General features: G+C 39.3%; 1 protein-coding gene across 1 annotated transcript in view; it reads right to left on the bottom strand.

The window, feature by feature from the left end:
• Nucleotides 1-286: 286 nt before the first annotated feature.
• Nucleotides 287-25,805, bottom strand: part of NCAM2 (neural cell adhesion molecule 2) — a 514,501-nt gene continuing 488,982 nt past the window's right edge. The window contains exons 16-18 of the mRNA XM_005289286.4: nt 14,642-14,846; nt 10,903-11,022; nt 287-1,238 (exon numbers count right to left, since the gene is read on the bottom strand). Of these exons, the coding sequence (XP_005289343.2) occupies nt 1,127-1,238; nt 10,903-11,022; nt 14,642-14,846 (437 nt within the window). The 3' untranslated portion in view covers nt 287-1,126. The remainder of the gene's footprint in view (nt 1,239-10,902; nt 11,023-14,641; nt 14,847-25,805) is intronic.

The following is a 25,805-nucleotide window of genomic DNA, read 5'->3' as shown; positions in this document are numbered from 1 at the left end:
TTGGATACTGCAAATTTAATAAATTGATAATGTTCTTAACCATTTACTCAAAGTTCTTCTCTTCCTCCTTTCTTGATATGTTTTTTTTATAATACAAAGGATATGCAATTATTATTTCTATGCTACAAAACAAGTGCTGTGTTAAGGACAACTGTTTAACAACATGCCTACTGGGTTGGGGTGAACAACTCCTTTGTTATACTGAAATGCAACACTTTATTCCTTGACTAGGTGGTTAAAACTAAGAAGGAATTATATATATCTATAAGTACATGGAGGCAACTAATTTGAGCTCATGTTTATTTTAAGATTTCACTTGAAGCCAAAAGCTATTATCATAAATCAGTTTTCTTTTCACACAAAAAAACATGTTTCCACATTTTAGTTCACACACGATCTCCCAAACATTAACACAGAATATTTGAAAATCTAGTTGCCTTTCAAAGTCAAACACTCATATAGTTCAGACGAGACCATTTTTTTTCTGCAAAATATTCAACCATTTTTGTTTTAAATCTGTACATCATGTTTATTAACCTTGTACTATATTTTAAAACCAATGTGCAGGTCTGTCACCATCTAATTGTCAGTCTTTCTATTTTCTGTCAAATGGCAAAACACAGCCGCGGTGGCTATTCAACCTTTGCCAGCCCTCTGTCTATAGTTTCATACTGAGATTGATTTTTTTCCCCCTTCTTCTTTTAAAGGCCACCTAAATCTTTTGCTCTATTACCAATGGAAACAAATACAGGAGTATATGGCACTTTCTTTCATGTGTTTAGCTTGCATTGTAGGATGTGGAGCTATCTGTTGTATTATCTGTGGCTGGGGGTAGCTTGGTAAAAGTGGTTTTATAAATAGATCACCTTTGTAATATAATAAATTACAGTACTTTTTCTGCAGATTCAAATTGATACCAAGGGACTGTGGTCAGCCAGGACTACATACTAAAACATTAACAAAACAAAATAGAGAGGTACTGTAGACAGAAGTTGTTTGATCATATGTACACGTGTACTAACTATTCCAAGCTTAAATTGCCCAAGAAATTAAGGTCAGCTGTAGAGTTTTGGTCACGGGGTTACTCCAATCCAAATACTGTTTTTGGACAGCTGTAGTCATCATTTTATGCTTTGCTATCATCTTCTTTTGACTGGATGATATCATTAGAAACTTTGATTTCTATAGTTTCTGGATTTAAAGCTTCTTTTCCATTTTCTTCTTTTAGTGGCAGTTTCCTGTGAGAAATGAGAAAAAGCTATGATTCACTTAAAATAATGAACCAAACTGTTTTTTAAAGAACAGTTATTTCTGTTATATGTATAGTTATATACATATAAAGAACTATATTATAAGCACCAAACTGTTTTTTAAAGAAAATGTAAGTGCAGTATCCATTCATATAAAGCCTCTAAGGGCTAAAATTGTGGAGTCTGCTCCCTGCAACGCACTGCAATGCAGGTAGCTAGTGCATGTTGGCACAGGCACCAACTTTACAATGTGCTGGGAGAGTGCTCACCCCCAGCTCTACCCCAGACCCCACCCCCGCTCCACCCCCTCCACCACTCCTCTTCCCACCCCGTCCCGCCCCGCCCCACCTCTTCCACCATCATTCCGCTCTCTCCCCTGAGCGCACTGCGTCCTCACTCCTCTCCCTCCCCCCCCCAGAGCCTCTTGCATGCTGCAAAACAGCTGATTGCGGCAGGGAGGGAGGAGGAGGCACTGATCGGCAGGGCTCGCTGGCGGGCAGGAGGCACTGGGGGGGGAGGGTTCTGATAGGGGGGCTGCCGGTGGTTGCAAACATATTGGTTGCAAATCATGGTTCTGTTTGGAAGAATATTTTTAAATGGAGAACATGAGACATCTGATTGTATTCAAGAAAATTGCTAAATCCTTTAGTTTAGATTGCATTGTTCTAGGAGCATCAAGGTAATCTTCAAAGCCTGTTTGAAGAACCTATTCGGAAAACCTTATAATCACAGTATCTAATATCAATAAAGACAAACTAATCCCCCAATCCCTGGTTATATGAAATTTAGACTTGCTGAAATGAACAAGGAAAAAACAATTTATCAAAAGGTTAAAAAATGAACACAAATTACCTAAAATACAACAAAGACAAGACAAGGAGGGGATTTGTGAGTTTGAAGATGAAGATAATTTGAAAATAATTTTTGAGAAGCTGAAGGAAAGGAAATGCCTCAACACACAAGTGATTGGGCAACAGACGGGTGGATTAGGTGAGAAATTAAATACAAACTGATTATGCACAAGTAGTAGACTTGGAGTATGTCACTAACAATTGCAAACTATTTCAAATAGAAAAGTTCCTGTGACCCCCATGAATGTAGGGAAATGAACTCAGATATCCATGTTTTTAAAGATCAGTCTGAGAAGATTATAGAATGGTTTTAATTACAAAGGAGAAAGAAAGAAACATAGGACACCTGACAAATCTAAAGAATCCCTTCTTTGACTTCAACATCTTCACAAGCTTGTTTTTTAGGTTTGATATATACTTTAAAAATCCACAACTCCAGTTGTAATCAATTTAATAAAAAAATAAAATCTCACAAGATTTTGACAATGTTTAATTTTATTTTAAGTGCATGCAAAATTTTTTGTTGGTTTGGAGTTTTCCTGTATGCCTTAAATTACTTTCAAATGTTAATTTGTAGTTTCCAGAATTAATATTTTTCCCATTGGAATTCAAATGCTTTTACTTGCAAAGCAATTATTAACCTTTTTTCTAGGCTTGCAACCTATTGTAATGACAAAAAGACTATCATTGCTATCTGTTATAGTTTTTCAGTTTCCTAAGGTAACTAAATAATGCTACCTGCGTAGCAGTCATAAAAAGACTCATTTACTTCATTGGGCTTTGGATCAGGCCTTAACAGTGTAATTCCCAAGGTATTTTCAACTATTTCAGGACTGTAATCCATGCATCACAAATGACCCATTGGTATGACAAATTATATTAGAACTCTTTCAATATTATTAATATACAAAAATAGTCATGTTGCATGTGTTATTGCATTTATATAAAAAAATCTTCACTTCACTTTTCACAAAGTAACTACAATTGTAACATTTAAATAGTTCGTTCTTGAATTAGAGAGAAGTTTGCTCTTGCTTATTTTCGAATATTTCAGAAAGCCTTTAAAAAGGTCCCTCACCAAAGGCTGTTAAGCAAAGTAAGCAGCCATGGGATAAGAGGAAAGGTTCTCTCATGGATCAGTAACTGGTTAAAAGACAGGAAACAAAGGGTAGGAATAAATGGTCAGTTTTCACAGTGTAGAGAGGTAAGTAGTGGGTCTCCCAAAGATCTGTACTAGGACCTGTGCTGTTTAACATAATCATAAATGATCTGGAAAATGGGTTCAACAGTGAGGTGGCAAAGTTTGCAGATGATACAAAATTGCTCAAGACAGTTAAGTCCAAAGCTAACTGTGAAGAGTTATAAAGGGGTCACACAAAACTGGGTGACTGGGCAGCAAAATGGCAGAAGAAATTCAGTGATGATAAATGCTAAGTAATGCACATTAAAAAACATAAATACTAACAATAGCTACAGAAAGATGGTGTCTAAATTAGCTGTTACCATTCAAGAAAGAGATCTTGGAGTCATTGTAGATAGTTCTCTGAAAACACCCGCTCAATGTGTATGGGCAGTAAAAAATGCTAACAGAATGTTACGAACCATTATGAATAGGATAGATGATAAGACAGTAAATACCATAATGCCAATGTATATATATAAACACACACACGATATTGAATATTGCATGCAGTTCTAGTCACCCCATCTCAAAAAAGATATATTAGAACTGGAAAAAAGTACAGATCAGGGCAACAAAAATTATTAGGGATATGGAACAGCTTCCCTATGAGGAGAGATTTAAAAGAGTGGGACTGTTCAGCTTGGAAAAGAGACAACAAAGGGGGGATATGATAGAAGTCAATAAAATCATGATGGGTGCAGAGAAAATTAATAAGGAAGTGTTATTTACCCCTTCACATAACACAAGAACCAGGGGTCACCCAATGAAATTAATAGGTAGCAGATTTAAAACAAAGAAAAGGAAGTACTTCTTCACACAACACACAGTCAACCTGTGGAACTCATTGCCAGGGAATATTGTGCAAGCCAAAAGTACAATTTGGTTTAAAAAAGAATTAGGTAAGTTCATGGAGGCAAGGTTCATCAATGACTATTAGCCAAGATGCTCAGGGATGCAACCCCAAGCTCTGTCTATCCCTAATCCTCTGAATGCAAGAAGCTGGGACCAGACAACAGGCAATGTTTCACTCAATAATTGCCCTGTTCTGTTCATTCCCTCTGAAACATCTGGCGCTGATAACTGTCAGAAGACACGATACTGGGCTAGATGGACCATTGGTTTGACCTAGTATGGCCATTGCTATTTCTCTATCCTGGTGGGGCATAACTGAACTAAGAGTCATATGTGGTCTATTTTCAATACCAAACCTATTCAAATACCATTGCTTACTAACTTTTCATGTGACTGATGACAATACTAGCTCACAAAGACATATGATTGTGTGTGGAAGTAAGTAGTTCCTTGCCTTATTAGTGAGAGAGGTCAACCCTGGCACAACTCCAAAATCAACCAATGGAAGACAGTGCAACTGTTTTTTTACCGCTGGTATCACATATTAAATTCAATAAATTTGATCTCAAATCCCATGAGGATATCAGGATCTGCAATATCCAAGGCAAAGGGTGTCTCAATGCTAACTGTGCTCAAACCTTTCTTATCCCTCTCACTGTGTACAAAGTACTCTGCAAATTTTAATTTCAGCTTGGTTCAATATTCAATTAGGATTTCTTTTGGAGATGACAAATTACATCTTTATAATCTTTGGAAAAAAATGGTTTCAAGACAAAATGAAACTAGGTTGTGATTCTCAGCCCATTCTCCCCACAAGGTTTAAATGTTATTATTTCCCCTCCACCCAGTCAAAAATTGTGAAGCATTTGCCCTGCATACTTATATTAAGATCATTCAGGAGAAAACATCTGCCAAGTACTCTGGCTTCGACAACTAGCTTTTGCCCTTCTATAAAGTGATTTAACTAGAACAAGACTTTGATTCCTTTGTGCAGCTCAAACTCTATTTGCAACACTTTCCTCCTTGATAACCAGGGTACTGTGTACAAAGAAGAGTGTAATCTGAGCCTCCTCCATCACTATACACTAGACTTTGAACTGCCTAGCATTAAACACTTTTATCCTAGACGCCACTATGATTGCTTTGTGCTGGTCTGTAATCACAAAGTGGTTGGAAAGCCTGATTAGCTGACTACCTGAGGATTAGGAAATACAAGTTAGCATAGGGCTGGTGCATATTTCATGTGCTCTGTGCTGGGTAATAATATGAAAGGACTGCATGTTTCTAAAATTAAACTGGCTCTTTACTGAGATAACTATTTACAGGGATATTGTAACTGAATCTAGCATTATAGCCATGACTGACTGAGTTCCAGGTGGTCCCTCCAAACTCTTCCTTTCTACAACCTGGGCTCCTTCCTTCAAGCTCCATGTAGGTTGCTACATCTTTTCTTTAAGATTTGTTGTTGTGCTTTTGTGCAAGCATGTGCTGATTTGCTTGGACCAAAGGTTATTAGTACAGAACCCACGCTAGGGACATGTGCTTTACTGCCAGTCCACTGCAGCCTGTTAGGCTTCATAGTCCTTTAAGTTGACTGGTTTTCAAACCAGTCTCCCACTGGTTTGCGTTACTGCTGTTGGCAGGGGACTTGCTTCCACCCTGAAGCTGCTTGCATTCTGTTGGATTGTGTCCTGTTGGTCCTGTTATTCATATAACTCTTATAACAATTCTTATGACTCTCCTGCATGAAGTGAGCTGATGTCTGAGGCTCTTCTATATACTTTTTGTCCTGGCTGTGGCCCAGCCTCTCTCTGGATGTGCTGGCTGTCTGCTGCTACTCTGCAATTATCATCGGTTTTGGCTCCATCGCTGTCCTGAGTCTGTAGCTACCGCATATGATTGGTGTCCCACGGTAGTCTGGACTGTTGCTTTGCACTATTACTTTGAGTGGCTATTTGATGGTTGGACCCAGACCTGTTCCTCTGTGCATAGTGACTTCAGGTCCTAGGTGCCTTTGTAGTAGCAGGCTGCCTGCTTAGCTTATCATTCTCTTAACTGCTTCAGTGTACTGTGATTGTTCCTCCACGTGGCTGCAGCAGGGCACCCCTCATCGGAAGCAGAGTCTTGATTCTCCAACCCATCAGCATCTGTGCTTGGCTATTATGTAGTCCCTGGAAGTGTGTATTTCAATGATCTAACATTGCCAGGTAGGGATCCCTTCCTGCCTCTTTGCCTTTGCTATCAGGCTCTTGGTTGTCTTTCTTGCTGACTCTGCTTTCCTATTGGTTTGTGGGTACTCAGGGGAAGACCTCTTGTGCTCAAATTCCCATTTGGTGCTGAATCATTTGAATTCTGCTGCATTATAAGACATGGTGTCTGGGGCGAGTGTGAGGTATGTTCTACCTTACAAAATGCACCTTTCAGAGTTCTAGTCCTCCAGACAATCCATTTCTCAGAAACTGGAGTAATAATCTCAAACAATTTCTCTTCACAGTTTCATTCTGTCTGGGATCAGAGTTCTCAAGACACCTTTATCAGCTGTCCCAGTGTTTCAGGCATTATTCTTTGCAGCAATGGGCTTGTTTAGATTAGTGGCTTTCAACCTTTCCAAACTGCTGTACCCCTTTCAAGAGTCTGATTGGTCTTCTGTACCCCCAAGTTTCACCTCACTGAAATACTTACAAAATCAGACATAAAAATACAAAGTTGTCACAGCACACGGTTACTGAAACATTGCTTACTTTCTCATTTTACCATATAATTATAAAATAAACCAACTGGAATATAAATATTGAACTTACATTTCAATGTATAGTATATAGAGAAGTATAAATAAACAATTGTCTATGAAATTTTAGTTTGTACTGACTTTGCTAGTGCTTTTTATGTAGCCTGTTGTAAAACTAGGCAAATATCTAGATGAATTGTATACCCCCTGGAAGAGCACTGTGTACCCCAGGGGTACACATACCCCTGGTTTAGAACCACTAGTCTAGATGGCGAGTTAGTGAACAACGAGCCAGGGTACAAGTCTACAGTCCACTAGCTGGCTGTGTGGACCCTGGTACCGCACACTGAAAGTTCCCTAGTGTGATTTGATCTACTCCTGTTTGAGATCTATCCTGTTTGATCTAGTCCTGTTTGAGGCAGGTCTAGACCAAAGCACAGTATGAAACTTTTACTTCGCAGTAGCAGGATCGACACAATCAGTCAGTGTGCAGCTTACTGTGTACTAACTCCCCATCCTTCCCCTCCCCGCCCCCTGCAATGAGAAAGTAAAAACAGCTTTACCTTCATTTCTCATCTTTGTCCCTCATGGTCAGCTCTGTATAAAGACACAATTCCTGCTGCCACATGTTTATGCAAGTCTGGCCTGAGTCTCTCCACGCTGCCTGTTAGCTCTTTTTCTAGACACTGCGTTGTTTACCTCTCAATCACTCTCTTACTTGCTGTGGGTCTCATTAGACTGACTGCCACTATGTTTCACACACCATGTGCTGTGTAATATATGAGAGAAATCCATGTTTCTACAACTAAACAGCTCTTTATAAAGGGAAGTATTTACAGAGATATTGCACCTGCAGCTAGCATCCTAGCCATGGGCACGGACTGACTTCTGGCTCCCCTTCTAAACTATTGCCTCCTGCAATATGTGCTCCTCCCTCCAAGTTCCAGGCAGGTTGGTACAGTGCAGCTGGATCTATGCCACTCTCTTGAACCCCACCCTTTGTGTAGGAGATAATGGCAAGAGGACAGGGCTGTGCCTAGAGTGTCCCTTTGCTACAGCTATTCCAGGCTACCAAATGACCCACTGGGGGTCATTGCAGCCAGAGGAGGTTAGAGCTGCCTTATGGGTGCTCTAACTTGGGCCAGAAACCAAACCAGCTCCCAATCAATCCCAGGATCGGGGATGGGCTTCGCCTCTTTCACATCAAGTTTTGTGCAGAGTGCAGCTCAGCTGGGCTCAAAGATCTAGTCAAACAATTTTTACTGTAGTCTTCAGGATGTTCTGCAATTTGGCTCTTCTGTCATTAATGGCTGCTAGTACGTCCCAGTATACTAAGCCTATATGACTGTTTTTGTGTAACAGTATGTACTCTCCACATTAGTTTACACTGTCAGCATATCGTTGATGAAGTCCCATCAATTGTGTTCTATCTTAAGCATTTATATAATGCGCATCACAGTAACAACTGCAGTAATATTATATAGTTACACAGTTATGCCATAACACGATTCAGGAACACAGAATTATCCAGTGATAAATTCTGCTGCAGTTGTTTTGTGTCGAAAGCTTTTCACTGATGTATTTCCAACAGAAACTGACTATCTAGATAGGTATGGGTTTTCTATAGCACTCCTCACTGTAGTATCTCAGCTCTTCCCCAAAAATTTTATCTGTATTGCAGTGGACCAATAAACTAGTATTGCTGAATATATCAGTTAAGTTATCCAGCTGAATGCCAACTATACACTCTTTTTTATAGTTGGCCTATTAACTGAAGCTTGAACTCTTCAGACACATGTTATTTAAAAAAGAAACATACATCAATTCTCATTAGAATCCCCTAGCATTTCCCCACAAACATCAATGGCAGTCAGTAGCACCGGATCTTCCCTGATTGTGTAGGGACTCTTACATTTTGCAGTTCTACTTGATGGCAAGTAAGAAGCCTTTTCTGTATTTTCAGAAACAGACAGCAATTAAGAACTTGCTTTCCTTTACAAAAGTTATTTTATTTTCTATAGAAATTTACAGTTTGCTGGTTTCTGTCTCTATACAATTTACTATTTAAGGGTCTTTGCACAGCAGTGAGAGATTTTTTTGCTCTCATTCACCCAAAGATCACAGAGGCTTTGGCTCACCCTCTTCTTCCATAAATATAAATCCATCTTTGAGACTCATGGGCCATTACTTTCTGGATGAATTTCTTAAGTAATTGATCGGTCTTCCTTAGGTTCACATGGTTAGGGCCCCAGTACCAGTAATTATGCTGCCATTATAGCTGTTTAACTATCAGTCAATTTTCACAAGTAAACCCAATTTTCAAGAGAAGAAAAAGATATGCACATCACAAATACTCATCACAACGAAAACTCAGTGGCTGACTTTGAATAGTGTCACATTCATTTGTGATCTACCATAAAACAAGTCACACACTCTACACACATCTTGAAGAGATTATTTAAAATGGTAATAGCAACAGTGCTGCTCCACTGAATTTGCTCTATTGGCTATAACAGGTAGAACAGAGGCCAGAATCTGGTGCCCATCAGAATTCAGACTTTTGGATCCTATGGAGTCAATAGCTCTTCCCCTCTGTAATGGGACAATTGCCTCCAGAGAACCTCCTGCAGGTGAAGCATAGCTCTGCAATGCCCTGCCTCAGTTTCCCCTTCTGGGCAGGGCCCCTTAAAGAATTCCATACAATCCAGAAGGTATGTGACAAAAGCACCCTGCTGAAGTTCTACTTTATATGAGTTCAAATACTTTCAAAATAAAGTGTCTTCTGCCCCTCCTCCCTAAGAGACTATCTTGTCCTGCTCTCTGAGCAACTGGAGAAGATGCAAGGCCTCTCTGTACCTTCTCCCTGCTCCAGCCTCTGACTCTCACTAAAACTCCTCACTCTCCTCTCTCTTTGAGTCAGGAGCCCATTAATCTTCTTCCCTGGAGCTGGGTTCAGTCTCTCTCCTAGAATTAGGAGTCCCTAGTCCTCATCCCCAGAGCTAGCGTATAATCAAACAGACCCTTTTACTTCCTGCAGAAGCCATTCTTACCCCCTGCAGCACTCACTGCTTTTTTCCAGGCAGCTACAACTCCCCAGGCTTTTGTTCTGCCTAACACTCCTAGCTCAAATATTAGGCTCGTACTCCAGCTCCCTTCCCTAGAGACTACACCATGTCTCTCTATTCCTCCCTTACATCCCCAAACCTGGCCTGACTTAATTAACTCATTCATTGCTACCTGCCCTTCTGGGGAACTGAGCGGATCTTGACACAGGTGCACTGAGGCCTTATTTCCCCTTCAAAGGCCAGCAACCCTGGGACATCCCCTTGATTCTTGAACCCACCACAGACTGTGAGATCCTTGTAGCCATCCTGGAAAGCTCCTTCAGCTGCTCCTCAGCATGCATCTTCCAGCAATAAAGCTGAGGGGTGGGAAGTGAGCAACTCAGCAGAGGAGCCAATATCTGAGCACAGTTCCACCAGCTATACCAAATGGCCTTGCACAGACAGCTAGTCTCCAAGTTACACAACTGTAGAATATATGTGGGGTGGGATGATGGGGATAACCAGAGAAGACCGACATTCACAGAGGGCACAGAAGCAGCATTAGGATGCAGCTTGGGCAGGACAGCATTCATTTGGAGTGTATCTCTAGGACCACTGGGTAACAGGAAAGGGAATGTGGCATGCAATTTTCCTAGTTCTTTCTACCCTCAATGCCAGAAGCAATGAAAAGAAAGGCAGGGGTCTGAAATTACCACTGCCCCCTCCCATCTCACAGCAGCAGGGAAGGGCTGGACAACCCACAACTTATGTTGTGCTGTGGGTTAGGCAAGTGAGTGGTAAAGGGATGGAGATGCTCACTCCTTCCTGAAACTGTCGCTGCTAAAACAAAATACACTGATAAACAGAGCGTACCAGCATATCCCACAATGCTATCCATGCTTCTTTTTTTTCTTGCACATAGCTGAAAGTCTATTCATTCTAAACAGGCAGTGCATAGTTAGTGAAAAGCTGTTAGAAATACCAGGCTACATACTCAGGTTCTGTGAGTGGTGTTGTTTCATTTGGCTCATTTACTGGACTCCCGTCTTCATGATTGGTAATTCTTTCATCCTCTGTTCTCATTTCCACTATTGGCTCTTTTGATCCATCTTTTCTAAAAAATATTAAAAGAGTCTTAACCTCCATCATTATGGTATCAGAATGCATTACACTTTATTAATTACCATGATCCCTCCTTTCAAAAAGTCACTGAAGAAAAAGCAAAACCAATTAGCAACGATTAACACTGGAACACATTCAACAGTTTGCTCCTAATTTCTTACAACCTTCAAAGCATTCAGTCGCTGCAGCTGCTTATCTGGCCTAAAAGCACGTATGCGTACCATAAAATCTCAAAAGAGCGTTTGTTTATGAGTACATAATAAATGGACAGCTTCTCGCTGGCAAAAAACCTTTACTGACCTCAGCAGAAGCAATAAGTAAAACATAGGGCTTGATTGTTATTTGCACTATGGCCCCTTTACAACACTCTGGCAGGGTACTGAGCCTTAAAGTGGGTATAAATATAAAGCTATGGGCATTTTATGGCTTCTCTCAACTGCTGTAGCAATGTAAAGAAGGCTTAGTGCAAAATGAAAATCTGGCCCTTACTCATCAGACCTGAATAGCTCCCACCAAACATTTAAATCAATTTGAAATATCTATCTATCTATATCTATCTTACACTTCCCTTGTTTATGAACAGATGAAGACTCCCCACCCTTAAACTACTGATTCTCCCCACCCCCTAAAATCAGACAATGAATTCTAAGCAATTTGTGAGCAGGGGTGGTTGCTCATTATGCACTCTAACAGTGTCCAATACAACGTGGCCCAAATCTGGGCCAAAGCATTGAATCGCTACAATACAGAAAATAATGCAAATTAATAACTAATAAAATTTTCTATGTTAGAAGTGCAAATCATTGTGTACCCAAAAATGTTGTGATCTTCCAGTACTGAAAGAACAAACATCCCTTTCCTCTCCTTGAGATCACATCCTGAATCAGGTTCCTAGAAACTGTAATCATTTTAATGCAGAAAACCCAGGACAACTGACATATAAGTGGGGAATCCCTCATCTTTAGCAATCTGATTTCTAGACCTGTTGCAGTCCAGAAATCAGCCTGGTTACTAGCTCCCTGCGCTTAGCCTGGGTCCCATGACAAGGGATATGTCTTAGCTTACCTCATGTCTTATATTTCTATATTGTTGCCAAAAAAATAATATAATTCTTACACAGAGACTTTACATATGCTCTTATCTATCTATCTGCAATATGGATAGAGAGCTCTAACTAACACTTAGTGACTAGATAGTCTCAGAAAGAGTCCTTCTTTCCTAGTAGCTATGCAGACTGCTGGAGAGACAGGAAATGGGAGTGTAGAAAAAGTGTAACCATATTGACCAGCTAGGGATCTCTGTGTTACAATAATACTCAACAGCCCTTTGCATTCTGTAAAAATGATGCTTCACCAGTGTTCATATACTTGTGAAAATGACATTCAATTTGCAATGCATTTAAATTAGTCAAACATTTATTTTTTAAGGTATCAACTGGAAGTGATCAATTTAGGATACATTTGAGTGCTAATTAGGAGCTATCTAACTGCCAACCTTTTCATATAGGCACACGTTAGAATGAGGTCTACTTCAAGTATATGCAACAATTATGGATCATAATGAGATGGATGAAGGGTCTTATAATTTCTACTGATTTTATCCTATATATTTAGAATCTTATTCCCAATGAAAAATATATATATATCCAAATCCTAGAAAATATGATTTTATTAGAAAGCAAAATGCATGTAGAATGTGCTCTTCATTTATAAAGAAATAATGTACATACACTATGCAGAAAAAAATACAGGTTGCAGGAAACACCTTACTTTAGTTCTATCTTAGTTGCCTAGTAAATTCTGCATGGGCTATATTTCTACAATCAGTACATATGGAACATAGTTCTTGGCAATACATTTCTCAGAAATCAAACATAATTAAAAAAATCCCTGCCCCACTGAAAAATATTCAAACATCCAATGTCTTATTTTAAGATGCCTAATTGATGTGAAATAAAAGAAAATTGAGACTGCTCAAGATTGTCTGGAAATTTTAGATTGTCCTGCATTACACTATATATGATGTGTTGAAACATGCTGAAATAAGGATGTAAGACTGGGGATCATAAGACAACAAGACAAGATTTGCATCTCACAAGACCATCGCAAGAGAAAAAGAAATGTAAATAAATAAGACATCACGCCTATCAGAAAAGTGTCTTGAAGAAATCCTAGCAGAAATCTCTTTTATATGGGCTTACTGGTCAGCTTTGTATTTTCTGGAAGCTGCATATTGTTGGTAAATCAGATATTGACTGATCAAAATGAATCTGGATTTGCTACTTAGATATAAAATGCTTATCAGTGACATTTGAAACTTCAGCACATTAAGGTCCTGATTCAGGAAATTACCTAAGCACATACTTTAATCCATCCCCATTTAGCCAAGTACTTATCCCCAAGCGTAAGAGCTTTGCTGAATAGGGATGAATTGCTAAATCAGAGCTCTGTTCTGTCTTTAGATGTTCTATCTATTGAATCTGAAGATTTGGTGTTATTCATAGAAAAAGCGATGCTATTACTGTCTCTTATTGTAAGCCACATAAAGATAGTATACTTGTAGAATTTGTTACATGTCTACTCAATTATGCTAGGTGGACATAGGTGAGAAGGAATGTTTTCAGATCTAAAATTCAAGGGAGGAAAACATTTCAAAAACGGGAGGAAGGTAAGTTATGGGTATTATCTCCTTCAAATGCTTTGGAAACTGTAAAAATTGGGAACACAAAGTAACCTTGACTTATATGACCAGGACATACATGGATGACTTCCATAGCTCTCATGGATCTCTCACCATTTAAGGACATTTCCTTCCACATAAATGAACTATTCCTTCATATACCTCCAATTAATATGGCCTTCCCCACCCCCCGGCATGCGTTTTTTTTCTTAGTCACTTATTTTATTTTTAGCTAGTATTTGCTGTAGCCATTACAGTAAAATCCCACTTTGTATTAATTTATAGTTCCACCATGTCCTTCTTATAACATCTAACCTTTTCTCCTTTCTATTTTTTTTAAATGCCCACAAAAGGCATAATGTCAAACGTCAGTGGTAGCAGCTGTTCAGCTTGTCTAGAATTAATTCTACTTGTTAAGATAGAATGTTGCTTCACATACTTCACAACAAGCCAGTGTGCCCTTGTCTCTTTTCCTGGGGCTAGTCATTGGCACCAATATCGGAGGATGTACAGGAGTCAGAATTTTGGCATCACAGGTCACTGCATTAGGAGCTTCAGGACGAGCAGAGTATGTGTGGAGCTACAATGGCTCTATCATCTGTTCCCACGTGTTCCTGTGCATATTACTCACTCAGGAACACTGTCCCTCTTATGGCAGAATAGTTTAAATAGCCAAAACGGGGACTCTTAAAATCCTTTAAAAAAGCAACATTTGCCATCAGTTACCATACATCTGATATACTACCATTGTTGCCTTACAGTGCAAACATCAGGATAACTTCAAGGTTCATTGATTGTCCCATGTAGTAGAAATAACTTGTGAAGTATGATTTTTGTCATATCACAAACTTAACACCAAGGCAATATACACGTGTTGGAAAGACAAAATTTTTGTTTTAAGCATTTTCCCAAGGTATATTATTGATACTCACAGGTATGCAGCTTTTCCTTCTTCTAGTTCTTTACTTTTTCCACTGGAGCCACTCTTTTTCCCACAAATTCTCCTAGTGATGCACATTAGCAATCCACATTGCCGTACGAAGAAGCAGCTGACGTCAGTCACAACAAGGATTAACAATAGGGCTGCTACTCCTAGGCCAATAACTGCACCGAGCCCAAGGCCATTAAAAAGGGTATCTTTAAAACAAAGAAAAGATTAGATTTTGTAAATAAAGTCTCTATCGGAAAATAACATTTTTTCACAACAATTTAAGGAAGTCTTGGACTTAAAAAAAAAAGGAAACCCCAGTCTCACTAAGGAACCAATTTTAAATCAATGCAACTAATCAGGCACCTAAAATTAAGCATGCACATAAGTTGCTGCAGGAGCATGATCCTAAATATATAATTGCTTTAGCTTATAATGTTTTCCTGTGAACCAAATTCTACATATGTGTAACTCCCCTTGATTTAAAGGGGAGTTGCTTATGTGAAAATGAAAGTAGAGATTAGAAGTTTAGAGGATTAAAAAGTTTAGCCCCGAAATATAGATGATTTTGAGATTACATTCAGGTGTTTGAGAACATGCTTAGCTGAAAAATAAAGAAGCTTTTTAGAACATGTGTTATCTAACTGATAATTCATTATATCATATCATTCCACAACACCAAGGAATCACAATGTTAACATGGAAACACATTTTAAACATTATACAAAACTCAATCTTTAAACTGAACATTTAATAAAACACATACATTGCAAAGTTACTTAAATAGGATTATTTTACATTGAGAAGGAGGCTTCAAAACCTGTATTTGGCCCTTAAAAATCAAGGTTTGAATTAAAATGGAAAGAAATGTGTTAAAAGAAGTAAACATGGGCCCTAATCCTGCAAACACTTACACACATGAGTAGTCTAAGAGAAGTCAGTAGGACTACTCCTATGAGGAAAGGTATGTATGGTCTTAAATATCTGCAGGATCAGGGCTTTGTCTTGTTCTCACCTGCACCTTAAAAAACACTTTTAAAAAATAATTGTGAAAAAAGTATTTTGCAGTGGATCTGAATGCCTATGTTCTAGAGTCCAAGGCAAAGCTAATTTCTGGATGTACACGTCTCTGGAGAATGGCTTTTTAATGGAAATGCAGGATAAATCTAATTTTAGAATAAAACCTACCAGGTGGTGGTGGTGTGTGTGTGTGGGGGGGGGGGCAGGTTTAGGAAGCTCATAATGAAAGTTTTATCTGTGTACAGAAGAAGTATCCCTCCGTCATGCAGAAGAGCAATTGTGTCTGACCTCTGAGGTTGGAAAGCACCTCCACTAGAGCTCACGACATGAGGGTTAAGGGATATAGATCAAAAAATGGGTAGTGGTATTCTAGCCAGTGACAGACTCCATACATAAATTGACTATTGCTATGCTTCTCACGATAGAATCCATAAGTAAATTACACAAGGGAGTACTAAATAGCACACAACAGTGTGTTGTTGCTTGCTAGCTTGCCTAGCGATGATGTTCCAGATATCCAGTCAGCAAAGTAATGGTACCCCCCCCAGCTGCTAGACTAAGGGCAGGATTTTGTTTGACAGTAGTATAAACAAGCGCTGCGATGACAGAGAGCAAAATGTATAATCACAAACTGGCAAAGATTTTGACAGTGCTTTTATCTTTCTCTCTCCACTCCTCTACCCCCACCATCACTGCCAATATACTTTGGACCAGTTTTAGTTAAAGCGCATAATTTTTAGATGGATTTCTATGTTTTGCTTAATTAAATTCCTTAACTAAGATACAATGTATCTGGCCTTTATAATAAGTTGATGTTGCTTATATATACTAAATCAATGCATAATTTTAACAGAAATATATGCTTGATTAACGTATGTTATAGAGCTCTAAAAAGGAAAAGTGGAAACCCCTGTTTTAAAGGGAGCTGGTTTTTTCTTATTCTGTTGCAATCAATGTCATGCCATTTTGCATGGGTTATTTTATTATAACACCATTATTTAGAAGTTTATCATGTAATAAAACAGAATTCAGTATTTTTCCCTTTGAAGTCTTTTCCCAAAAAGCTTAACGTATAAAGGAAAACACTAGATAACAGCTACACTGCATAGCCCAAATGAAAATAATGCATCATTTATGCAATGTCCCTGCCAGCAGTCTTGGAATCCTGACATTTGAGATGAATTCGTTTATTTATTTTTGATGTAAAATTTCCAAGTTAAATGTTGCCAAGCGTGACTTCTGATACCTGAACACATTAGATAAAGACTGACATGCCCTGACTTACAGTACCCCTGTAACTCTGAAATGCCTATACAGTCAATGGGTAACTTACATACAAATATATTTTGAATTAATAATTTAATCAAGATTGTCAAAAAGACTGAAATGTACACTCACTTTATGGAAAAATATAGATGTTAATAGTAATGAAACCAGCAAAGTCCTATAAAATGGAATGAGGTTCTAGAGAAATGCCTCTAAATACCTACAGAATTTAATATTAAAAGAGATCATTTCTATACAGTTTTGAACCATCCTATAGAATTTTGTGGAGCAGAAATTGTGCCCTATAAAAAAAAGGAAAACATCCACCCATCTCTGGAAAGAGTTTCATTTTATAGGTCTTTTTCATAAGGAGCTAAAACTCCCACACAACTTTATTTTTAAATCTCAACCAAGTATCATTATTATGTCAACAGAGGATAACGTGTGTCAAACTTTCAGCCAGCAAGAAAAGGAGGAGGCTGCATAATTAATTCTTCCTGATCACAAAAACCCAGCCATCTCAGGGAAATGCCTATTACAGCAGCATTGGTGTCTTGCACAACGAGAGTCTGGCAATTGTTTATGATTCAGGATTGGCTGAGATATCTTCTGAGTCATTAATATTTGATTGATGTATATTTGTCTGCCTCTTTGTGTTAGAGAATTTTCCCTTTCATTTTCAGCTGCCTCTCCCTTCCCCCCATTTGAATGTTTGTAAGTAAATTATGCAGATGCAAAGGATCTGAATAGGTATGTATGCAAAGGAATGAAAGATACTGTATATTAATCAATGTATCACTGCAGTCTCATCTGATATCAACAGTTTTCAGAAAAAGATGCATGCTGAAATCAAGGTCTTTTTTTTTTTTTATGACTATGTCCTGAATCTCCTGGGAGGAGCTTCTTCCTTCCCGTGTACCTACAGAACAGCACAGCAGAATCAATAACGAATGTAGTTGACCGTTGGCAAGGATGGGGAATATGTTACATGCCCGACAGCAGTACATGGTTCCAAGAGCAGTGTTCTGGTGTGAGGTGTTGGTTGGAAGATATGGCCAAGATCCAATCTTCTACATGTATGCTTGTTAGGACAAGGCACACATTGCTTAGTTTTGGAGGGACAGTAAGATGTACCCACAACATGGCACCTACTGGAGCCATCATATGCTCCATTAGCAAGATGGCTCAGGGACAAACCACATGGCCAGTAGCAATCTGCTTCCCCACTGCTTTACTCTTACTGTGAGCTCGTACAGCACCCTGCACAATGGGGCTCAGACCTCAGCTGGGGCCCACAGGTGCTACCACAGTATTACTGCTACTACTAACAAGAACATTTTTATCGCACTATTTCCTATTTCAGAATTGAAATGATTCATCCACATAACAGATTATAGGCGCATTAGCACAAGAGACTGAAGGGAACTTTCCAGACATGGATCTCCCTCAACCCATGCAAACACAGGCTGAACTTCACTGCCCCAACCAATTCTGGAACCCAAGAAGGCTCTGGGGACTGCTCGGGGGGGCGGGTGCTGAAAGACCTGTTCAGTTGAAGGAGAAGTGACAGGCCAAAGCTGGGAGAAGGGATTCACATTCATTGTCCCCCTGCAGCTCATGAAACTTAAGAGATAATACACTCTGTGGCTGCATTATCTTTCTGTTTAACCCTTATGGCCCCAGAGCAGCCACAGCCAAAGAGAGTCTAGCAGTGATGCTCCAATGGGAACCAAGAGCGAGGGGTGCTGCGACTCCCTCTGTGATGCTTTCTGGATTCCAGCAGGATCCCCCAAGCTTAGGAGGCAGGCTTTGTAGTCTGCGCTACGGGAACCAGGCAAGCCCACTCCCTTCCCCTCAATGGAACAATGAGGGGGAATCTGCATGAAATAATCCTCAAAGTACGTTCATCCTCTCAAGTCTCTGCCAAATGATTTACTGCAGAAGACGATGATGTGGCCCATAAAATGTGGCATACTGGTTCAGACCTAACTTCCATCTAGCCAAGTATCCTGACTCTGACAGTTGTCAGCACCAGATGCCTCAGAGAAAGGAAAATGAAACTCTGTAGGGAATAATTATGTTGTAACCTGTCTGCAGAATTTTCCTCTTCTGACCCATCTGTTAGTGTTCAGCTGATATCTTTAGGTATAAGGTTTGTTTTTTTTATAATCTAAAGTGCCTGTGGAGGTTAGCTTTCCACGTATAAATCTCTAATATTTTTGTGAATCCATTAAGATCTTGGGCCCAGTGTTTCAACCTTAGCTGCTAGCTGCTCAATATATAAGAACCTAACTTTAGTTTGAAAATTTTGGATTCAGCATTATCATGTAGCAATGAGTTCCATGGGTTAATTATGAATTGTATATGCAGTATTTCCATTCATTAGTTCAAAATTTGCTCCATACAGTAAATCTTTCCTGTTTTGTTTCCTTCTGGCCATTCCTTAGTTTCTCTTTGTTTTGAGCCTTTCCTTTCCTTCCCTCACTTCTGACCCCTGCTTTTCTGACTGCCTCCCCCTTTCTCTTCCATTCATTCTATTTGATCTTTTCTTCCTCTTACCACAGCAACTATGTGATCCCTCTTCTGTCCTTGGTTTTCCTGATATCTGTGTCTTTTCTGCCCCTTTTATTCCTTCATGCAGACTTACTTTTATACTTGCATGTGAGGGTCTAATCCTTGCCCCAGTTGACAATTTTCCTCATTTTGCTTCTCCACACCTGTCTCCCTGGCTTACCCTGAGGATAGTGGCACCAACTCCACCAAAGTCTGAGGCTGGACTTGATGGTTCTGATGCCATAGGTTTTCCATCATTGGTTTTCTAATACTGATGGATCCATTATCCTTTCCTGCCATTCCTTACTATGGACATTTGCAATAATGTAATGCTTATTCCTAAAAGTGCATCTGTTTTTGCTGCTTATTTTTTTGTTTTGTTTCTGAAATATAGTTTAAGGATTTGATTTTTCAAAAGTGACCATCACTAGTTTAACTCTGCTCCTATTGAAGTCAGTGGGACTCAGCGTTAACCTAACTCAGCTTCCATTGAAATCAACGGGACACTTTTCAAAATGTTCCATAATGTATCACATGGACTTAAAGTGCTAGCTGCCGTCTTTGACGAGCTACAATAGTAATATATTTTTACATTCATTATGTGCATGGCTCCCCTAGTATATTGCACACTTAATACACATCCTATTAATTCTATGTTAATTTTGAGTGAATTGAGTCTGAACATATTCCTTGAAAGGTTTATTATATACCCATCTTTAGTAATCGAACCATAACCATACCTTTTAAAACACTTATCTGAAAAAAAATCTATATTTGCCATGTGTTTTGATTGTCATTTGTCAAACCAATGCAGCTTTTAGTATAATATGCTTTTAATTGCACAGAATGTGGCATAAAGAATATGATATACATTAACGTCATGATAATGAAAGGAACTGCCTACTTCAAAAAAGCACCATGTGCATCCACTTCTTCAAATAAGTACTTATCAGAGGACAATAATTCATGAAACTTTCAGGATTTTAATAATAAAAATGGTGCAAGTTCTTAAAATAAATGGTGGAAAGTTTTGGCAATCTCTAAACTCTTCAATACTGAACCGTATTTTCAATGTCTAGTAATACTTTAGTTTAGCATCAGAGTAAAGAGTTTTAAATAAAGTAGGTGGGAGGGAAACAGAGGAATTTGGCAATTAATTCAGAACCTCCTCTTAAGTGGGAAGAAATGAGTGGAAATATTTAATTTTGTAGACTCGAACTGAGTATTTATTGATTCCAAAACTTGTGCTTTATCCACCCCTGTAAGTAGTTACTACAGGTATTCTGAAGGTTGTTTTCATTTGCATATGCACACACAGCTGTACAAGCACAATTCATATACTGTCCTCTACATCCAGAACATAGAATCTATTGTCTGTCCACAAAGGGGATAGCATTCTTACATGCAAAACTTGTGTATTCAAATAGCTTTTGTGTGTGTAAATTCTATTGCTTGCATGTTCATGTATCACCCATCTATCATGCCTTCTGTGATAGAGCACAAAAAGTACACCTGCAGGTATTTACACCTCTACCCCGATATAACACGAATTCGGATATAACACGGTAAAGCAGTACTCTGGGGGTGGGGGGTGCGCACTCAAAGCAAGTTCGATATAACCCGGTTTCATCTATTACACGGTAAGATTTTTTGGCTCCCGAGGACAGCGTTATATCAGGGTAGAGGTGTATGTGCAAAAATTATACATACACAAGTGATACTTGAGAACCACCCCCCCCCCCCCCCGCATAGGAAAAGCCACCTTTGCACTTACATGTGTTTTTATTATTTTTTCCTCAATTGCAGATTAAAAAATATTGCAGCTGATTCTCCATTGCCCTGAACCTTGAAGTTATTTATACCAATGCAAAGTGAGTGCAATGGTGTAAAAGCCTATTATTCTGCTTGAGCATTTTACACCCATTTTGAACTGTGTAAATGACTGCACAAGATGTAGGGCAGTGGAGAGTAAGGACCATTGGGTTATGCCTAGAATCCATGAATTCCTTCAAAATACACCTTCCCCCCTCCCCCCCCAAAAAAAAATCATTGAAGAGTCAGGAAGCTAAAGGAACTGATAACTATGTGGAGATATATTCTGAAAATACTACCAAAGAAGGTGGCAGGTGGAAGGAATTACCTTGTTTGCCCTCTCTTTCACACTGCCCTCTTGTACTCATAGCAATAGAGCAGGGGTAGGCAACCTATGGCACACGCAGGGCCGGCTCTAACTTTTTTGCCACCCCAGGCAAAAAAAAAAGAGCGCCGCCCAGCCGTAACACCTGCGCCCCAAGCGCCGCGCCGCCAACCCCCCCCCCCGAGTGCCACGCCGCCCAACCTCCCCCCCGAGCGCCGTGCTGCACCGCACCTCCCAAACCCCAACGCTGGGCCGCGCCGGGCTACCCACACCCCGACGCTGGGCTGCGCCGGGCCGCCCAAACCCTGAGTGCTGCGCCAACCCCCGCCCCTCCCAGCGCCGCGCCACCGAAGCTCCCACCCATCCCCGTGCCGCACTGCTGAAACAAAAACAAACGAACAAAAAACCTCGCGCACTGCTCCACCAAACCAAACAAAAAACCCCGAGCGCCCCCGCAACCCCAAGATTAGCCGCCCCTTCCAAGGTGCCACCCCAAGAATGTGCTTGGTTGGCTGGTGCCTGGAGCCGGCCCTGGGCACACGTGCCAAAGGCAGCACGCAAGCTGATTTTCAGTGGCACTCACACGCCCAGGGTCCTGGCCACCGGTCCGGGGGGCTCTGCATTTTAATTTAATTTTAAATGAAGCTTCTTAAACATTTTAAAAACCTTATTTACTTTACGTACAACAATAGTTTAGTTATGTATTATAGACTTATAGAAAGAGACCTTCTAAAAACATTAAAATGTATTACTGGCATGCAAAATCTTAAATTAAAGTGAAAGGTTGCCGACCCCTTCAATAGAGGTTGTCCATGATGCCAAATGTCTTGCATCCCTACATCAAATATCCTTAAAAACAGTATCTAAAGTCACACTAGACATTGTTATTGCAACTATAAAGGCTCTGGGACTTTGCTTTGATTTAATAGCTTCCAAGTCTTATTTAGTTCATTAAAAACTCTTGCTTTTGATTAAAAAATAGTACCTTTTGACAAGCATTCAAATAGCTAGAATGTAGTATTGCATTATTTCAAACACACAAGGATAATGCTGAATATAATCCTTTTCTAGACTGTAAAACTGGAAAATAGTATCAGACCTTATAAGATTCATGTGTTAGGATTTAGCAGTTTAGGGCTAAGCAGTGCAATTCTTTACTCATGTTGTGAGTAATTACTGAGTAGTACAATGGAATTCAGTTGGTATTTGTGTGATAAAGTGTTCAGCAGAGTGAGGAAGACTTATAAAACTTAATCTTTTACATTAGATTATTATAAATTATTACTTTTTAGAATTGATTACATATTCCATTTATTCCTCCTCGATAGGGGCCTGCTCCTGCCCTCATTGCAGTCAATAACAAAACTTCAGTTATGTAGGATTGGGGACTAGAGTCTTAAATACCGTACCTTATATTTCCATTAAAGAATAAAGCAACTACTGTCTAGCTATCTAGTCTCTGAGCCACTATACTTCATTATCATTCCTTACCAACGTAAGTTGGATTTTCCTGTGTCTCCTATGTCCAATACTGATAGAGACAGAAGTATACAGTGTGTACAGAAGTGCAAAAGTATTCTAATCATGGGCCAAGAAGGAAATAACATTTGTCCAGGTCCAGTCTGTCAAATAAGAAAATGGTTTTGAATCTTCAGTTTCTTCTATTGGGCATTAAAGCATCAATACTTCTTTTTTCTGGTCAAATTCAATGTTATTGTTGATGGAAACGTATATATGAGTTTGCCAATGCTGTGACATTTTGACATGCAAATCAAAAGAAAATAATGATGTGGCTAAGTTTAATTTGAATGGCTCAGATAGTGAGATTATTTCTTACTCGATACTTCATGAATATGAATATTTTGGAATCTGAAAGGCCAGTAATTGGACATGTATCACAATTTACTCTTTCCTTTCACAGTCATACAGTTTTGTTATGTATAACTTTCATGAGCAAATCTAGAGAGACAAGGTGGGTGAAGTAATATCTTTTATTGGATCAACTTCTGTTGGTGGGAGGCTTACCCAGACATTTTCTTCAGCTTACCCAGATTTTTCTTCAGGTTTGGGACACATACTCAGTGGCACAGCTAAATATAAGGTGGAGCAGATTGTTTAGGGTAAGTAGTCAACACATATTCTATGGGCCCATTCAAGGTGCAGTGGCCCATTAACACCACTGTAGTCATAGGACAAAGAAGGGGTTAGTGGGTTACAGATTGTTTTACTAAGCCATAAAACCAGTGTCTTTATTAAGACCATGATTTTTAGTGTCAAGCAAATTTATGAATTTAAGCTCCCAGGCTCGTCTTTTGAAAATGTTGTGCAGGTTTCCTTTGAGGATGAGGACTGATAGGTCAGATATGGAGTGATCGCTTTGTGAAAAGTGTTCATCCACAGGTGATATGGTTTTTTTTTTCTTTTATCATTTTCCTGTGTGAGTTCATGCAAATCTGTCATTTTACTAGAGCATACCTCTTATTTACTAATGATCCATTATAGGCTAGCACAAGAGGCATTCCTGTCCTAGCTGTCTTTTTTGGGGCAGTTGTCACCTAAGATGTTGATGATGACTTCAGCATGACAAACTTATATTGTGCATTTTTATCATATTTCTTCTTTGCTCTATGTTTCTATTTTGTACATTTTATCAATAATTAATTATTGCTGCATTATTTTTGGATATACACATAAAAAGTAAACTATAACATTTAATATTTGAGCACAGTGCTGAGAATCAAGACAATCTGAGGACTTGCACAGTTGTAATTGTTTTGTAAAATAGAACTAGGGAGAGAAAATAAAAATAAAAATAGTTACATGGACACCTTACAATGAAAGAGAAAAGCAGAAAATGCCAGAGGTGTTTGTAATGGACATAACTTTGATGAATATGATACAATTCAAATTCAAAAACAAATTGAAGGGCCTGTCCTTCATTTTAAGCAAAGTAATTAGTCACTGGTTCAAATATTAAAAAGGCTCATCTTTGAAATTTAAGTACTTTCACATTTTTCCATAATAAAATATTTCTCAATTGATAAGCAGCTAAAAGGCATATTTATGGTTTTACAAAATAGTTTCATATCTGTTATCAGTCTTTTCATAGTCTTTGTACGCACTTTTTTCTTTTCACATTTTTGGATTGGTAAATATTTTCCTACATTGAAAATGTAAGTAAGATCTCTGATAATGAGAAGAGTTCCTTTGGTCCATACTTAGATTTGATAAGGGGAAAGCTGATGGCTAAACTGATCATGGTAAGAGTTTAAGTGAATGTGTGTTTATGGGCGGGAACCTAAGTTCTCAGCAGTGGTATGAGAACTCTTCTTTAGGACCAATCACTTCTTTCACTGAGAAAAGACGATGGGAGTATTTCAATGCGGCTATACCATCTGCCATTAGTTTGCCTGGCATGGGTGTGTTGCATAGGCACAGGGGTATGTATTTAGCAATGTAACCACAGGGCCGGGTAAGTGTCCAACAGTTCATAGGTCTACCCTCAGATTTAATGAAAATTGCATTAAAAGTTGTAGCCACTAGTCTTTAAGTCATAGCAAGCATTTTTTTATGAGCATGTGTCAGGGTGAAGGGGAAAGTTAGTGACAATCCAAAATGTTCTTCTCAATTTGTTTCCTTACAGAAACAGATCTGGATTCTAACAAAGACATTGAATGTTAGTGGAGTCTGTTTGATTTTCTTTTTTTGAAATCACCTATAACTGTCTCCTAGAACACATAGGTGAAAGGCAGCATAGTAGAGTACGACTGTGATGGGGTCCATGTCTCTCATGAGCGCCCGCTATCCAGTATTTGCGTGCCTCCTCTTTTTTCAGCTTTGCGCTGCTGGCCGTGCCTCTTACTGACTATCACCCTCGTCAGGTGGATCTTTGCTAACAGTCTGTATGTGAACAAAACAAACCCCTTCCAGGGTAGAAGTCCAACGGGGCCTATCCCAGTCCCTCAGTTAGTCTCTTCCTGCATCCCTTCCTAGGCTTATTCCTCAGCCCCTTCTGGGCTAGCACTCAAATGGTTTCTGCTCTGGAATGGAGCAGTGTCCCCAGCCTTCCTCCTTGGAGATTCTTTGCCTCCTGCCAAGACTCAACTGATCCCCACTCTCCAGCTGAAGTTCATTATTTGAAGTTCAGTTCTCTTCCCTTCCAGGAAATATCAGTCCCACAAAAGCTGACCCA

This window comes from Chrysemys picta, chromosome 1, assembly GCF_011386835.1.
Source record: "Chrysemys picta bellii isolate R12L10 chromosome 1, ASM1138683v2, whole genome shotgun sequence".
Taxonomy (NCBI): Eukaryota; Metazoa; Chordata; order Testudines; family Emydidae; genus Chrysemys; species Chrysemys picta.
The sequence above is the reverse complement of the archived record's forward strand: the minus strand, read 5'-3'. Positions and strand labels throughout refer to the sequence as shown.